The sequence below is a fragment of the Heterodontus francisci genome, chromosome 22, assembly GCF_036365525.1.
Source record: "Heterodontus francisci isolate sHetFra1 chromosome 22, sHetFra1.hap1, whole genome shotgun sequence".
Taxonomy (NCBI): domain Eukaryota; kingdom Metazoa; phylum Chordata; class Chondrichthyes; order Heterodontiformes; family Heterodontidae; genus Heterodontus; species Heterodontus francisci.
The window spans coordinates 74420837-74438639 of record NC_090392.1 but is presented as its reverse complement, the minus strand read 5'-3'; the positions used below and the strand labels follow the sequence as shown (position 1 = coordinate 74438639).

At 42.8% G+C, this 17803-nt stretch overlaps 1 protein-coding gene across 4 annotated transcripts in view; it reads left to right on the top strand.

Annotated features, from left to right (window-relative positions):
- LOC137381445 (RING finger protein 214-like) overlaps positions 1–17803 on the top strand; it is a 67876-nt gene extending 50073 nt beyond the window's left edge. For 3 of the 4 annotated variants that reach the window (XM_068054045.1, XM_068054043.1, XM_068054047.1), the window contains 10 exons: positions 134–202; positions 3543–3639; positions 4264–4352; positions 4782–4863; positions 7712–7816; positions 10535–10782; positions 11123–11237; positions 11734–11874; positions 12862–12957; positions 14196–17803. In XM_068054045.1, coding sequence (XP_067910146.1) covers positions 134–202; positions 3543–3639; positions 4264–4352; positions 4782–4863; positions 7712–7816; positions 10535–10782; positions 11123–11237; positions 11734–11874; positions 12862–12957; positions 14196–14261 — 1108 coding nt within the window. In that variant the 3' untranslated portion in view covers positions 14262–17803. The remainder of the gene's footprint in view (positions 1–133; positions 203–3542; positions 3640–4263; positions 4353–4781; positions 4864–7711; positions 7817–10534; positions 10783–11122; positions 11238–11733; positions 11875–12861; positions 12958–14195) is intronic. The other variant, XM_068054046.1, reaches the window with a different exon arrangement.

The following is a 17803-nucleotide window of genomic DNA, read 5'->3' as shown; positions in this document are numbered from 1 at the left end:
AACGTGCACAGACACTTAAAGGAATAATTATTAGTTAAAAGGGCCTTGTTAAGGTTCGAAAGATCTCAGATTGACCCTTGTCCTTTGTGCCCGTTCTGACCCCTGGCAATTTACTGCAAGTCTCTCTTTCTAGGCTAATGAAGGCACGGGAAGAAAAGGGCAATCTAGTTGCCATCCTGATCAGTGATCAGTCGGACAAAAAGTAAGTCTTTGCTATATTACTTTTCTTGATTTAGACCTAGTGCAAATGAAGCTAAAAATGTTGGCTTTGATCTTCCCCTAGTTAACGCAAAGTACATGCTGGCGTCAGTTTGTAGCACCCATACCTCGGAGTCAGAAGGGTGTGGGTTCAAGTTCCACTCCAGGAGTTGAGCACAATAATCAAAACTGATGCTCCATTGCAGTACTGAGAGAGTGCTGAAATGTCAGAGGTGGTGTCTTTTGGATGAGACATTAAACCAAGGTCCCATCTGCCCGTTCAGGTGGATATAAAAAATTCCTATTGGCTGGAGTAATGCATCCAATTCTGGGCGCCGCACTTGAGGAAAGACGTGAGGGCATTGGAGAGAGTACAGAAAAGATTCACGAGAATGGTTCCAGGGATGAGGAATTTCAGTCACGAAGATATATTGGAGAAGTTAGGACTGTTTCCTTGGAGAAGAGAAGGCTGAGAGGTGATTTGATAGAGGTATTCAAAATCATGAGTGGTCTGGACAGAGTAGACAGAGAGAAACTGTTCCCACTTGTGAAAAGGATCGAAAACGAGAGGGCAGAGATTTAAAGTATTTGGTAAGAGAAGCAAAAGTGACATGAGGAAACACTTTTTCACGCAGCAAGTGGTTAAGGTCTGGAATGGACTGCCTGAGAACGTGGTGGAGGCAGATTCAATTGAAGCATTCAAAAGGGAATTAGACGGTTATATGAAAAGGAAGAATGTGCAGGATTATGAGGGGAAAGCAGGGGAATGGAACTGAGGGAGTTGCTCTTTCAGAGAGCCGCTTGTTCAGAGATCCGGTGCGGACACAATGGGCTGAATGGCCTCCTTCTGCACTGTAACGATTCCATTTGTTTCAGTGCAATTTGCCCAAAGTCGGGAAAAATCAGTGCAAACAATCACGGAATTTTAAACGTAGATTAAGTTTCTACAATCTTTTATGCTAGTTATAAAACATCATGCTGGAAATTGATCACACCCCCAGATCAAATTAATCATCATTGGGAGTTTCCACTAATTGCGATCGTTTCCGGGTTTTCGAGGACTTCTTCACATTAAGCTGGTTCTTTTGGTTGGAAGGACTCTAATAGTCATGTTTGAAACACTTTTGAAAGTAACTTTTTAAAATTTACTGAGAAACTGATTACACCGATGTAAATGGTTCTGTATAATTATTTTAAAGTCATTTTCATTGATTTAAAATCAGGTTACTTGCAGGTGGTGGATGAGACAGTTGGATTAAACATGCTTTGTTTTGTGATAAATCCATTTTCAGCTGCAATAATCAGGCTTCACCAGGTTACCGCTGTTTATTAAATATATCAAGGAATATGTTTTAAAGCAACTGTTACGACCAGGTGAGAAAAGGGTCTAGGGATTCCATCTCAGCCTTCAACTGGTCTTACCGTAACAGGGTTTAGTTTTAAACACACCATGTTTTTAGCTCCCCCTTAGTAAATCCTTGTTCACTGCTTTCTAATTATAAGGCAAAGAAACCATCCACGCAGGTTTTCTTAGGTTTAAAGAAGAAAAGTTGAAACTTATTAAACTTAAACTTTAATTTGGTTAATGCCTACAGATACACGACGTGCCCATGCTAGCATGCATACGCGATAAACACACATGCAGATAGAGACAGAAAAGAGCAGAAGAAATAAAGTGGAAAAGTTTGAGGCAATATCTGAAGATAGTGTTGGTTACTGTTCTTCAAGCTGGCTGTAGAGTCCTTGATTGTAGGTAGGTCTTGCTGTTCATTGGGGCCCAGTATTCTTCTTATACATTGTTCGATGTAGGAGACTTTTCTCTCTTGAGGTTCACGTCTTCAGTGGATTTGGAGTTCCATGATAAAGAGATGGGAGCAGACAGGAGAGGCTGTAGCGAGCCAGCCAGGAGAGGTCTTTACAGTCCAGGAGTAAACAGTCCCTCTCCTTTCTCAAGCTGTCTGTACAATTCAATAAAACTCAGGTTACCCAGCAGGTTAGTCATGTGACTAGCTTATTTGACCATGCCTGTTTGCGGATTCAGCCATCTTAGCAGTCATCCTGGAATGTGAGCTTCCTCACCTTCAATATCTGGTAATCAAAGTCCATTGTGGATTGAATGTGTCAGGGAATGGTCACTTGTCTCCACAAGCACTGTCTGTTAGTATGTAAATGTTTTTTCCAACCATGACTGATCTGTTTAACAAGTCATTTCCTCGCTCCAGCAACAGTTTAAAATCAATGTTCATATGACAAAATTAATATGCCTCATTCTTGGCAGATGGGGGTCTGCATGACACAACATTAAAAGAAAAAGTTAGGTTCTGAAACACTGCCTGATTGCCCTGAGTCATGGCAAATTTTACCATTGAATATTGCAAGTGAGTTTGAGCAGAAACTTGAAGGATAAAACACGTTGCAAAACTAACACAAATTGCAACCAAGACAGAAAATGCTGGAAATACCCAGCAGGTCAGACAGCATCTGTAGAGATCAGAACGCAGGATCTTTGATTGCATCCATAGCAGATAATCTACCCATTGTAACATAACTGCCTAATTTGCTGAGAATGCTGGGAAAACTACAGTACCTGTAGCAAGCAACAGTATGTTAACACTTTGGATAGAGTCAAAGAATATACCTGGAAGATTAATCCCTTTTCTTTTTAGAAACTGTTAAGACTTACTAATATAAAAGCAAAGTACTGCAGATGCTGTAAATCTGAAATAAAAACAAGAAATGCTGGAAATACTCAGCAGGTCTGGCAGCATCTGTGGAGAGTGAAGCAGAGTTAACGTTTCAGGTCAGTGACCCTTCACCAGAACTGGCAAAGGTTAGAAATATAATAAGTTTTAAGCAAACAAAGCCATGGTGGGGCAAGAGATAACAAAGGGCAAGGCAGGGTCACAGAGAATAACTGACCAGATGGTCATGGAGCAAAGGCAAATGGTATGTTAATGGTGTACTGAAAGACAAAGCGTTAGTGCAGAGAGGGTGATAATGGACAGAAAAATGAACAGCCCTGGCCCAAAGCACAAGCATGAAAAACACAGTGGGCAGGCACATGATAAGAAAAATGAATGATGAAACAAACTAAAATAAAATAAAAATAAAAAATAATTGAAAATAAAAAGGAGGGGGCCATCATGCTCTCAGTCAGCGTGGTTGGGATTGGCCCTGAATTTCACCACCCTGAAGCTGTCTTGTTAGCATAAAATCATACAGCACAAAAGGAGGCGTCTTGATTCTTCTGCTGTTGTCTTTAAAGGAAAGCAAGTCTGATCAACCAGTTGCTGATGTTTATTTTGTAACACTACCATTCTAACCTTGTCACTTGACTATTGCAGGGAGAAGTTGAATGAGGATTTAGCAAAACTGAGGCTGCAGCATAAGGAGCTCAACAAGAACATCCTTGAAGAAACGGAGCGTGCCTTGAAAGCTGAGGTTAATGTCTTTTGCTTTAGGCTATGTTAAGGTTTTGGCATCTTGTCTTGGATATTATCTCAGGTACATTGATGCTGGACTTCCTTGCTTTTACTGCCTAGCATCTTACTGTATGATAGCATAGCACAGGATTGTATAACTGGTAACTCTTTTAGGTGCGAACTAGATAGTTGAATCTTTCATTTCTGTGTTTTATCAATCTCATCAAAGGTAGACCAATGGTAAATGACACCAGATTTAAATTGTTAAGCTGCTTTGTTTCACGGAGTTGACACAGCTATGATCAGATTCGCTTAGTTCAAACAGTGCTGCTTGTCTTTGCATGTTAAAACATAATAATGAGCACGCATTGCTTCCCCACATCAGTGGGTGATCCACATTCACTTAAATGGAATAACTCCTATCTTATGTCCTGCATTCTTCTTTATGAACCTGTGTAAAGTTTGCCCTCCAAGTTAATTTGTCGTCGCTGGGTCAACCACTGGCAACTTCTTAAGAGAAGCTAGGGATGGGCAATAAATGCTGGCCTTTCCAGCGATACTCACATCCTGGATTGGAGAGAAAGGGTTTCCGCAGTCTAACGTATCCTGTAAAAAATCGTCATTAATGCATCTGCTGTTGCAGGTTCAGTCCCTGGAGAGCAAAAGGGAGGTTGCGGTTATGATGTTAGACAAAGCAGCAAATGAGGCAGAACTACAGATTTATAACTTAAGGTCAGTAACTGACTATTGCAAATTTTTTCTTATCAATTTATAATTTTGCCCAACTAGACTCTGTGCTTTCTTTTGAACTAATTGTAGACAAAGAACAAATGCAAACAACTCATTAGGCTAGCATTCCAGGAAACTCCAAAAAAAAAAGACCAGCTCCAGGATTAATTGTTTTCTTTCTTCTGTGTGTCCTTCCATTCAAGTCCAGTAGTTCACGGTTTTGAAAATCTCTTTTGACATTGAATAGAAAGCAGGATAGTTGGATTGGAATGCTTTAGCCAAAGAAGCATGTCTGTTCCTTCAGTGGAACTTGACTTTGTGTGTCCGTGGCTATTGCTGCTACGTAAAGGAACAATTTTGTTTTGCACAATGCTCTTTGCTTCTTGATGAGCAGTGAGCAGAAATAATCTTTCTTTTATTATTTTTGTTTAGCTCCATCCCAGCAAGTTCAGATCTTGCACATGAATGGCGGAGAAGGCTGAATGACATCCAGATTCAAAAGGAGAATATAAAGGTGAGACTAAGACAGCGGCTGTGTTGTTGAGAGTTGTTGTCTTGTGTCTGTAAAATTGGGTAATGGGCTGGAACAGCTGTTTCTGTGCGTACCATACCTGCATTGGCAGTGGAGCCGTGAATGGTTTCGTCCTTACCTGTGTTGCTAGATCCTGGCTTGTACAGAGCAGGTTAATATGATGGGCTTTTCTGAGATTACAATAAAAAGAATACTGGAAATTTGAAGCTGGTCAGTCAGATTCTCAAAGGGAAAGATGGAGTTTGCATATTTAGGCTGGCCCTGCATTAGAATGGCAAGGGTTTTTAAAATTTCAGTCTTGTAGTTTTGCTTTTATCTTTGTTTATTTTGTATCTGGTTCTTTAGGCTTTTGATCCAGTATCCTTAAGAGAGTTTTATCTGAAGCTCGGGAGACTGTCTTTCTCTTTGAGCTGCAGACGGCCCCAGTGTGTATTTCTGGCAGTTCTGTTTTTATTTTTGAATTTCTAGTGCTCACGGTTTTCTTCTTATCTCCTTGCCTCAGACTTTATTAATTTGCTGTGGAGCCAGTCTCTTTCGTAAATACTCCATCTGGCCACTAGATGGGGAATCCTTCCTATGAAGTGCCAAGTGTTCCATCTGCTGTGAGGGATTAAATATCACAAAAATCACCTTTCCTCATTTAACAAAACTGGCAGGTGTCTTCCAGTACTTGTTGAGAGGTCTGCAGCCTGAATTATTGCACTTAATCTGTTGGAGGCAGTATGAGGGACAAAATAATGGAAATCTACAACGTTTTCTGTTCTCTGACGTTACCATATGTTAGCTGTGGCTCAGTCAGTAACACTGCCTCTGTGTCAGAGAGTGTGAGAATCATACATCACAGAATGAGGCCATTCAGTCCCTCGTGCCTGTGCTGGCTCTTCGAAATCAGCAACTCAATTAATCCCACTCCCCTGCTCTTTCTCTACTGCCCTGAAAAATTTTCCCCACCAAGTATTTCTCCAATTTTCTCATGAAAGTCACTGTTGAATCTGCTTCCACCACCCTTTTCAGGAGGCACATTCCAGATCATCATAACTCACTGCGTTTAAAAAAAAGTTTCCTCATGTCACCTCTGGCTCTTTTGCCAATCATCTGGGACTGAATTTTCAGATCCTGCGGGGGCCAGTGGGGGTGTGTATAAATACCCTCCTGCTTTCTGGGCCCTCTCCTGGGCACGATGAGCTCGGTTCTCCTGCAAGGACAAAATAAGAGAGCGTGATAACACACTGCTATCCTCTATGGCCAATGCCAACTGCTCCTATTCATTGGAAGCTGCATGATTCAGCACTGGCAGGTCCTCAGTAGCACTATGGCTCGGAGCCATTCTGAGAGGTCAGTAAGTGTCCTGGGCGCACACTCCTCCTATTTTCAGGAGCAACAGGCACCTTGAGGCTCCTCAGCTGGTGTGTCTGCTGGAGGTTGAATACCCAGAGGCCTGTCAAAGAACAAAGAACAGTACAGCACAGGAACAGGCCATTCGGCCCTCCAAGCCTGCACCGATCATGATGCCTGTCTAAACTAAAACCTTCTGCACTTCCGGGGTCCGTATCCCTCTATTCCCATCCTATTCATGTAATTGCCAAGATGCCTCTTAAACGTCGCTATCGTACCTGCTTCCACCACCTACCCCGGCAGCAAGTTCCAGGCACTCACCACCCTCTGTGTAAAAAAAAAACTTGCCTCGCACATCCCCTCTAAACTTTGCCCCTCTCACCTTAAACCTATGTCCCCCAGTAACTGACTCTTCCACCCTGGGAAAAAGCTTCTGATTATCCACTCTGTCCATGCCACTCATAACTTTGTAAACCTCTATCATGTCGCCCCTCCACCTCCGTCGTTCCAGTGAAAACAATTCGAGTTTATCCAGCCTCTCCTCATAGATGATACCCTACTGTCCTGAGAGTTGGGGGTAGCATCAGGTCATTAAACCTCTTCCGACACTAGATCCAGTTTCTGCGCACCATACTCCCTCTGCTGACTGTGTCAGCTATCACCATCCAGGCATGCTTAGTCTGGATGGGTGGCCTCTTCCTGCCACCCTCCAGGTAGGGGACCTCCCTCCTCTCCCTTACGGCCTCCAGGAGGACCTCCAGGTCCGCATCAGAGAATTAAGGGGCAGCCCTGTCCCGTGTTCCAGGCCTCTGGCTCTCCTGAGATGGTGCAGCATTGAAATGGCAGCCACAAGTAATGGCTGCTGTGTTCTGTTTAAATCTGGCCTGCATTCGAACAGTTCCAACTTTGTTCCTGCCCCTGCAGCTGCTAATTGGTCGCTGAACCTGTCTCCAGGCCAATTAAGGGGGCACTGGGGACTGGTGACTATTTCCACCTTCTCTAAGGTTAAATCTGCTCTAAGGAAAATAACCCCAGCTTCAATTGTGGGCTCAGGTATTATTCCAGAGATTTGAGCACAAAAATCTAAGCTGACACTCCAGTGCAGTACTGAGGGAGTGCTGCATTGTCTGAGATACCGTCTTCTAGATGAGACATTAATCCGGGGGCCCTGTTTGCCCTCTCAGGTGGCTGTAAAAGATCCCACAGAACTGTATTGAAGTACAGCGAGTTCTCCCAGGTATCCTGGCCAACATTTATCCCTCAAGCAACATCACTAAAACAAATTACCTGGTCATTGTTTCATTGCTGTTTGTGGGAGCTTTCTGTGCACAAATTGGTGGCCACATTTCCTACATTCCAGCAGTGACTGCACTTCAAAAATATTTAATCGGCTGTAAAGCTCATTGGGACATCCTGAGGTCATGAAAGGTTCTATAAAAATGCAAGTTTTTTGTAATGTATTTGTTTTAATTTGCTCTGTGAATCCTGTCTACAGAATCAATATCATGGCCACATACAGATGGTCAAGAATGGTGCAAAGCTCTGCAGCCTTCCTCATATACAATTGCCAAATCTGCCACCTGCTCCTCCAGAGGTAGTGGTAAGTTGATGGTATTTTATAACAATGACATCCAGCAAAACACTTCCCCTTGTGAAAATTAGCTGAACAAGAAAGAACTAGAATCCCCTTCAAGTTTAAATGCTAGTCAGCAATGTTTTCTTGCAATTGTTTGACACGTTTATGCCCAGTTGCTCGCTCCTTGGCAGTAATTTCTCTAAAATAAATGATCCATTAAAATAGTGCCAGGATCAATTTGGTATGAATCTATTGTGCAATTCTGAAAACAATGGCAATGAACATTTCTACCAAGAAAGCTTAAGAATTTAAGAAATAGGAGCAGGCATAGGCCATTAAATCCCTTGAGTCTGCTCCACCATTCAGTAAGATCATGGCTGAACTTCGAGTTCAACCTCACTTTACCACATATTGGGCTGGATTCTACTGAGGTCTCGACGTCTGGATCAGGGGCGGGGGGTGCAGAGGCATGAAAATGGCCCCGGCTGAGGCCCGGCATGGACCCCGACGCCAGCAGGGCCTGGCCCGATATTGCCGGTGGCAGCCAGGCCTCGTGGTGGCCCCTCTCCCCTGCAGCTCAGCGACGGGCCACCATTTAAATGTTTACATAAATTAAATCAGCTGAATTAAAGAGTCTCCCATCACCCGCTGAAGTCCTGCCGCAGTCTTCACCCCAGCGGTCGGCACTGCCGCGCCTTCGGTCTGAGGAAACAAGGTGCAGCACTGGTTGGGAGAGGGGGAGAAGGTAAGTTTCTCAGTGCGGGAGGGTGGGGGACTGGCGTCAAATGAACGTCATGGGTGTAGGGGATGGTGGGAAGGGTTATAGGTTAAAGTTTGTGCAGGTTGAGGGGGGGGGCGGAAGTCAGATTGTGAAGGTAAGTGTTTTTCAGGGGAAGAATGGCAAATAATTAATTTAATTGATACTGGGGAGGTAGGAGAGGGGCAAAAGAAATGTATTTATTTATTGTAATTCAGTTTCACTTTAAATATTTAAATGTCCTGGTAGGGCTAATAACCCTTTAAAAATGGCATCAACGCCTGCACACAGGCAGTTAACGCCGTTGCCGGGGATGGACAGCCTACCCCCTCCACATGATCGGGGGGTGGCCCTCCCCGGCTAGTTAAATGAGCCGCCATGCTTGGAACTGCGGTGGCTCTTTGGCCTGCGGCCTGCACAGGCAGGCCGCCATTCTTTTTCACCCGCTGCTAATTTCGGCAGCAGGCTTATAGAATTCAGCCCATTAATTGATTCCATTAGTGCCCAAAAATCAATCAGTCTGAGCCTTAGGTATATTCAATGATTGAGTGTCCACAATCTTCTGGGTAGAGCATTCCAAACCCATTGAATGAAGAAATTACTCCTCATCTCAGTCCTAAATGGCTGACCCCTTATCCTGAGACTAAGACACCCTCGATCTAGACTTCAGCCAGGGGGAATAACCTCTCAGCATCTACTCTGTCAAGCCCCCTCAGAATTCTAGACATTTTGATGAGATCACCTCTTATTCTTCAAAACTCCAGAGAATATAGGCCTGTTCTGCTCAATATCATTGGAAGAATTGTTCCCACTCTGCATACATCTAAACAGTTGCCTCAGGCAAGTACATCACTTAAAAAAAACTAGCTCCGAATTTGCTCAGACTGTTGATTTCCTGTTGAATCTCCAATCAGAGCACTTAGCACATTCATGTGAAATTTTTTTTTATTCTTTCATAGAATGTGGGTGTCACTGGCTAGGCCAGCGTTTGTTGACCGTCCCTAAGTGCCCTTGAGAAGGTGGTGGTGAGCCGCTGCCTTCAACTGCTGCAGTCCATGTGATGTAGGTACACCCATAGTGCTGTTAGGAAGGGAGTTCCAGGATTTTGACCCAGTAACGGTGATATGTTTCAAAGTCAGGACGGTGTGTGGCTTGGAGAGGAACTTACATTTGATGATGTTCCCATGCATCTGCTATCCTTTTCCTTCTAGGTGTTAGAGGCTGCGGGTTTGGAAGGTGCTGTCTAAGGACCCTTGGTGAGTTGCTGCAGTGCATCTTGTAGATGGTACACACTGCTGCCACTGAGCTTCGGTGGTGAAGGGAATGAATATTGAGATGGCGGATCAAGCGGGCTGCTTTGTCCTGGATGGTGTCGAGCTCCTTGAGTGTTGTTGGAGCTGCACCAATCCAGGCAAGTGGAGAGTATTCCATCACACTCCTGACTTGTGCCTTTTAGGTGATGGACAGGCATTGGGGAGACAGGAGGTCTTACCCCAGAATTCCCAGCCTCTGACCTGTTCTTGTAGCCACAATATTTATATGGCTACTTCAGTTCAATTTCTGGTCTATGGTCACCCCCGGGATGTTGATAGTGGGGGATTCAGCGATGGCAATGCCATTGAGCATTCAGGGGAGATGGTTAGATTCTCTCTTGTTTGAGATGGTCATTGCCTGGCACTTGTGTGGCGCGAATGTTACTTCTACTTATCAGCCCAAGCCTGGAATTCCCATGCCCTCTATTTTAATCACTTACGATCCAATTTAAAATTGTAATTTGAAGACCAATATTCATAAATATGCTGAAACAGTTCAACTAGCCTCGATTATGTTATTCCATTTGCTGTGTTTGACCTGCTCCATTAGCTGATGTGTTTACAATCAGAGATCCACAGTTTATGTCAGGTTACTGGCTAGGTTCTGCTTCACACTCGAACATCAACAATATCCTAACTCTTTACATTTTGCTTCCTTTCTTTAACCTGTAGCCTGATCTAGTGCTCCAAAGAACGTGGCAGTTTTCTCCAGTGTTACCTTCGTTTTTCCCCAGCAACATGCCTGCCTCAGCATCTTTCCAGCCTTATCCAGCTAATCTTCCAACTGCTCCAAGTTTTCCGCCAGGCTCAGGGGCACAATCGGAGTTTGAAGGTCACAGCGCTCTACCTACTTCTAAGCCAGCTACGAAACTGGAGAAACTCCTGGAAAAACTGGAGACAAAATTTCCGAGCTGTAGCAGGTATGCTGATCTCGAACCAGTGGCTCGAATTATTCTGAGTCACTCCGCATTTTAATTAAACCAAAGTGAGTGGCCAGGAAAATTGTGGAGGTTTGCACAGGTGAGCTCCAGGTCAAGACTACTTCTTGTAAGAAGAAATTACCAACAATCACTGAGGAATTGAATATCCTGGAAGGGGAAAGATGATTGCAGGGTTATTGGGAGAGAGCAGGGGAGTGGGTCTAGTTGGATAGCTCCTACAGAGAGCCAACATGGACATGATGGGCTGAAGAGCCTCCTTCTGTGATGCATCATTCTATGAATAACAAGCGCCTGGTTATTTTTATTTCCTTCCTTCCAGGGCTCAGCTTACCCACATCCTACAGCAGATTAAGACCTCACGTGGAACTATTGCTGGCCTTTCTGTGGACGAGCTAATGCATCAAGTGGCTGGGCGCCTGAGTGAATCAGAGCAGGTAACTTCTACTGCAGGTGTCAGATATTGAAACTGAAAATATGCAGCCGGTCAGTCAGTATCTGAGTGATAGAGCTAATGTTTTCTTATCATACATTATTCCACTGTGCATTAAATCTGATCAATAAAACCATTCTATTTCTTTTTGTAAACTTTTTTTTTTAATGACAGATTATCCGAGTTAGCGATGCTGTAGGTATAGGGATTGGGATCTGCTGTTTGTGGAACTTATAAAGTTTCATCCAAGTGGTAGAAGTGTATGGCTGCCATTATAACTGTGTGTCGTATAATAGTGATGCTGAAGTAAAGATTGCATGAGTAGCGACCTCGTCAGTGACACCCACATCCCGAGAATGAATATTATAAAAAGCAGCAAATTTATCGTTTAGATACATTGAGAGGCTCCAGAAGAGAACCTAAAAAAAAACTTACAGTATGCAAGTGTTTCCAGTGTTAATGTCAATTTAAATTATATTTTCCCTCATCTTTCTGGACAGCCACAACCAGTGCATCCTGTTAGAGTTTCTACCACCATGCCTGGACATTTCCCACCAGCAGCTTCTCAAACCAGCCCTTATCTATCCCTGCCAAAAGGTAGAACTGGAGCTCAGGCTTCATACCAAGAGAGTCCGGCGCTGGTTAGTAAACGCCCTTGTCTTTATGGAAGGAATTTTCTCTTTGCTGCTCTGCATTTTGTATAAACTGTCTCTGAACAAAGAGCATTGTTCTCCAGTTACTGACTTGGTTACACTGTTGAGATACTGAATTTCCAAAGTTGGGAGAGCTACGGGTCTAGTTTAGAGTCCAAATGAGAGGTTTGGTTAAGGGATGCAAAGAGTGTTTTTTGTTGTTGATGTTGTAGTAGAACTCCTAAAGAGGGGTGGATAATTAAAATTGATGTGTGTGTATTAATGAAAGAGCTGAATAGATTGTAGTGAAGCAGAGCAAAGAGAAGCTGTGAAATGCAGAGCTTGGGTGCGAATTCATACAGTGTAGATGTACGGTGACCCTGTGATGACAGTCAATTAGTTTTAATTGTAAATTACAAGGAGAGATTACACAAACTAGGGTTGTATTCCCTTTAGAAGGTTAACGGGTGATTTGATCAAAGTTTTCAAGTTATTAAGGGGAGCAGATAGGGTAACTAGAGAGAAACTATTTCCTCTGGTTGGGGAGTCCAAGACCAGGGGGCATAGTCTACAAATTAGAGCCAGAACTTTCATGAGTGAAGTTAGGAAACACTTCTACGCATAAAGGGTGGTAGAAGTTTGGAACTCTCTCCTGCAAACAACAATTGATGCTAAATCAATTGTTAATTTTAAATCTGAGTTTGATGGATATTTGTTAGCCAAAGGTGTTAAGGGATATGAAGCAAAGGCAGGTATATGGGGTTATATCACAGATCAGCCATGATCTCATTGAATGGCGAAACAGACTCGAGGGGCTGAATGGCCTACTTCTGTTCCTGTGTACTGTACAATAACTTGAAACAGAACATAAAGATTTCACACTTGTCTCCATGATTTTTTTTAACATCACTGAATTTACTTAGTTTTAAAATAAATGCTAAGCCGCCAGTGTTCAAACTAAGTGTAAGCATTAATTGGGTTCATTTTAAACTTCAGGTCTCGGGCAGCCCCCGACTTTGTTTGATGTGTCAGAAGGTTGTGCCTGTCAGTAAAGTACACCCAATGGCCTGTTCACACATAGTCCACAAAGAGGTGAGTAGCTTATTTTCTGCTATTAATCAGCAGTCCCTCCGCACACACTAATTCGCACATGATAAGCATTTTTGTTTTGTAGTCTGCAGCTTTGGTAGAAACTTGGGTATTTTTTTTGGGTGTGGAATGTTTTAATCACTGGACAGAATTGCTTCTGAGCTATTGCTTGGTCACAAAATAAGTAATCAGTTGTGATTGTAAATCATTACAAGTTTATTTCTGTTCCCCTTACCAAATGCAAGAGCACTGTTATTAAGAACAGGCGTACTTATTTGGACATTCTCATTGAAGTTTTGTGTCAAGCACAATATCAGTAACTCCCCGACAGCACAGTGGATGCTATGGCTCTGAGTTCTACAGACCAGAAAGTTCCAGGTGCAATCTCCGGAAATATGATGTTCTCTCATCTTGGGGTAGGAAATGGCAGGTGGGGGATTAATAATTGGCTTCGGAGAGGAAAATCTCATGAGAGTTCCTCCTTTTGATTGCTATGTTATCTTAAGTGGCTGCATGTAGAACTTACTCCCTTGCTTTCCAGGTGGGCCGTGGATCATCCATCCTCAATACTGTAGGTCTCCTGATCGCAATGCCCCCGCCTTGTTCTGACTGGAGCATTCTGATTTGAGGAGGCAGCTTTGGAGTTTGGATGGTATAGGTGATACAGGAAGTGAACAAAGACTGCTTGAGGTAGCTCTTCCTCTTGTGTTGCACTTTTCTCCATCCCCTTGCTGTGACAAAGCAGCTGAGATCAGTAACTAACAGGTGGGAACCTGCTACCTACTACTCATGGGAGTCCCACAAGTTGAAACCGCTGTCCAAATTCATTAGAAGGATTGGAAGTCCTTATGAAATAATGGATTTGTAGAGGTGAAATTATGTCCCATCTTATAACCAGCAGTATAAATCAGTTCAGGCCGATTCCTGCTTGGCAGATAATTAATGATCCCTGTCTAGAAGGACATACTTACAGAATGACTTTTCCTGCAGTTCCTACTTTAATTTTTAAAGAACAAAACATCTAAGGAGAAAAGATACATCAAGCCCCCTCTTCCTTAGGCAATTAAGCAACCCGTCAGAATAGGCAGTGTTTAAATTTACTTGGATTTGCAATGATGTGACATTTCCGCTGATTTCTAATATCTCAGGAACTTCTGTCTCCTTGCTTCTTACAGGATCCTTATCTGTAATTTCCTTTCTGATTTTTATTATTTTTTTGTATGTTTTTTTTTTCTCCCCAGTGCATCAAATTCTGGGCACAATTCAACAAAAATAGTAGCTGCCCTTACTGCCCCACACCAAGGTAATGCTCGATTCCAACCATCTGGATGGGAGGAGGTGGAGGAAACCATGTTGGTCTGACCTTATTCTTCAAACTTCGAGCACACTGACAGTATCACACTTCCAAGTGCAATATGGGCTATTTATATTTTTAATAAAACGAGCCAGACTTCAGAAGTAGGTAGAGGACAAACCTCAAATGTGTTAACTCAAGGTAAATCGGCACCAGTGTTCAAAAAATGTTTGGAATCCCTTTGGGGAAAAATATTAGGCTGGCTCGCATGTTTTCTTATTTTTCAGAGAGCTAAGGCTAGCAAGAGGTTCTCTCATTCCCTGAAGAATGAAATGGATTTTGGGGAAATATGTCGTCTCTGTTATTTATGGTCATATTGTGAATGCAGCAAACTTTGTTTGTTGTTTACCTCTATGTTTTTCTGATTGGAAGCATCAGTTCACAGTGCACAGGATGAACTTGGATATATCACATGGCAGGACTGAAACTAAATTGCCATGCAAAAGCGACAGATGAGATTTAACAGAACATGTACTGCTGCCCAGAACTGTCTCTGTGGGGATCACTTGTTGTCAGTTAATTGCTTAAAGAAATATTTTGGTTGTGATTAAGAAGAAAAAACGTGAGCTAGAAATTGGTGGTTAATTTATTGTGTATGGTCAGTTCTCAATTAACTTCTGTCTCATTGTCCAGATATATTACGACTAATCTCACCCTTTTTAACACTGGAGAAGCTTTTGATTTGCCACTTTCCTCCTCAATTGCTAACTCCAGCTGGGGGTATTGCATATTGGCAGGTGGCCATTCTTTATGTGTGGGCCTAAAGCTGAGAGTGCTGGTGGGCCATTCAACTGTGAGGGCATCACAAACTACCTTGATCTGGTTGTCTTTCAGTGTTCATGCACACACTTCCCAGCAGGATTCAAAGCATGGTGGATTCTTTTTCCACCCCCTTTCTCTCAAGCCCTTGGTCCAAGTGCTGCTGAGGCCAAGTGTGTGGTACCTGTTACTGCCCTAACTTGCTGGAAATGGAGATAGAATGTTCTGCTCTGCATAACTCAGTACCACAAGGAGTGCTTCCTCCAGTAAACCATGAAATGCTCGCTCATCTGAAATACTGTCTGTCGAGTCACCTGTTGGAGTGAGGGAAAAAATGATCTCGAAGGTCACAAGTAAGACTTAGTTTATTAATTAATAATTAATTTATTATATAAATTATTAATTTATATATAATAAAATCTGATTTGGTGTGCTTTATTCTGGGGGAAAAATAGAGTGCACAGCTCCAGCGACCCGGGTTCGGTTCTGTTCACAGCCTGTGCGGAGTTTGCTAGTTCTCCCTGTGCCTGCGTGGGTTTCCGCCGGGTGCTCCGGTTTCCTCCCACAGCCAAAGACTTGCAGGTTGATAGGTAAATTAGCCATTGTAAATTGCCCCTAGTGTAGGTAGGTGGTAGGAGAATGGTGGGGATGTGGTAAAAAATATGGGATTAATAGGATTAGTATAAATGGGTGGTTGTTGGTCGGCACAGACTCGGTGGGCCGAAGGACCTGTTTCAGTGCTGTATCTCTCTATGACTCTATGAGGTATGTAGGTTATCTTGCAACAAATAAGTACCCTGACAAACTGAGAATGCTTGCAAGTATGTGACACGTGTCCATGAGCCAAATGTAAGCCATATGCTCCAATTACATGTGACTTTATAATTGTCTTTTGATATAATAATCAATTTATTCTATTCTTGCAGAGCAAAAAGGTATTGTTGCTGCAGATAATCACGCCACCTAACCCCATAAAAGGAGTGGTGCTGTCATCAGTCCTTTTTTTCTGTTTTTTTTTAAGTCATTGTAAGGAATTGGGATTTCGGGAAGAAATGCTGAGCTTTTGCCATGACGAAACTGAATTGTATCAGTAGTTCCTATTAATCAATCATAATCTAAACTCCTCACGATATTCGCCCCCCCCTTTAATTTCGATCAGCACTGCACTCAAAACAGAAAGTTTTAAAAATCCTCCAATAAACACTTAGAATTGTAGAAATGATGTCAAAGAAGGACAGCAGTTGGCCCATGCATCTGTGCTGATTCTAGCCCTCAAACTATCTAATCAAATTTGCCGCCCCTTTCCTGTATTCTTTTTGATAGAATTCTAACACTTGCACTTGTATGGTGTATTTAACATAGTGAGGCAGCAGAAGCCACTTAACGTACGAGGTGCGACTCTAGGTATGGTTGAAGATAGAATCAGTAGGAAGACGCTTGTCTTCCTTGTTCCTTGGCCTGTATTAATGCTTCTCTGCAGCTAGTTGATACAGCAGTGAATGTGTTACCTGAAGTGCCTCTTTCTGTCAAAGTGCCAGACCTCCCATGGCACAAGCACAAATTGAGGACTTGTGGATGAGATCGAGCACTGCCTGCCACTGTCCTAGACCACACCGTGCATTGACAGTCTGCTCAACCATCTGGCAAACTTTTTTTAATGATGCCTGTGACATCTAAATGTGATTGAGTGAAAGATGGTAAAATATTTTTCAATTTCACAGTTTGCTCAACCTTACATGTAAGACTGGCTTTTAGATTCCAATTATGAACATCTTTGATAATGTTACTTGAAGACTTGAGTTTTGGTGATGTCCAAGAAGTCACCAATAAATTGAAAGGATCATTCTGCTGAGCAACCTCTTACCCACTCCCAAATAATTTCAGAAAGCAGTTTCCTGTATCAACTTGTGCAGACTTTCCAGAGTCGCTTTTTGTTGCGAATTTCTCCTGTCCTTCTCCTGTGTAGGGGTTAACTCCTGCTCAAGCATCATTTGACCCAGTACTTCCCAAGTGACCATTCTTCTTGGGTGAATCTACATTGAGTGGCAGATTATTTGGCACTGGAGGGCATAAGCCTGATCCTGACAGCCACACATTCCAGCATGGGTCAGTGGGTCAGGTTCAGGAGCCCAGACTGATCCTTTTTTCCCCCTCTCCAGAAACAGAACTTCATCTTATTGAAATTCTGTAAATCAGTGGTTCTGGTTTTCGGACAGAGCAGCCCCCTTTTTACCTCCTGGGCAAGACCAGTGTTTTATTTTTGAGCAGAACTGTGGAATGCTGTCCCTAAAATGCTAATAAAAAAATTTGCAGAATCCCATGCACTTGAAAGAAGAACTCAGTCGTCATGAATCAGTGTCCTTGCCTAAAATTCTCTATTACCGTTCATCTTCTGAAGCACTTTTTATTGTGAGTACTGTGCAGCTCAGGACTGATATAAGCAGGTAAGCTGAATCAGTTTATAATCTTAGTGGTTTTACCGGTGCCTCTTTCTCATTTGTCCCCAAGCCATTGTCTTTTGTCTATAATAAAATTCTTCAGATGTCCTGTTAGTCACGCACATTTCCTGTGATGATTTACTAACACTTTTGTGATATTGTTAACACTGATACCTGCCGCTATTTTAATAGACTTGTAATTTTAATGGTGTTGTGATGAGTCTGTCTGCCATTTTGTCCTGTTGGAAACTTTACAAAGGGATCCCATTTCAATAAACTATGCGTAAGGATATTCAGT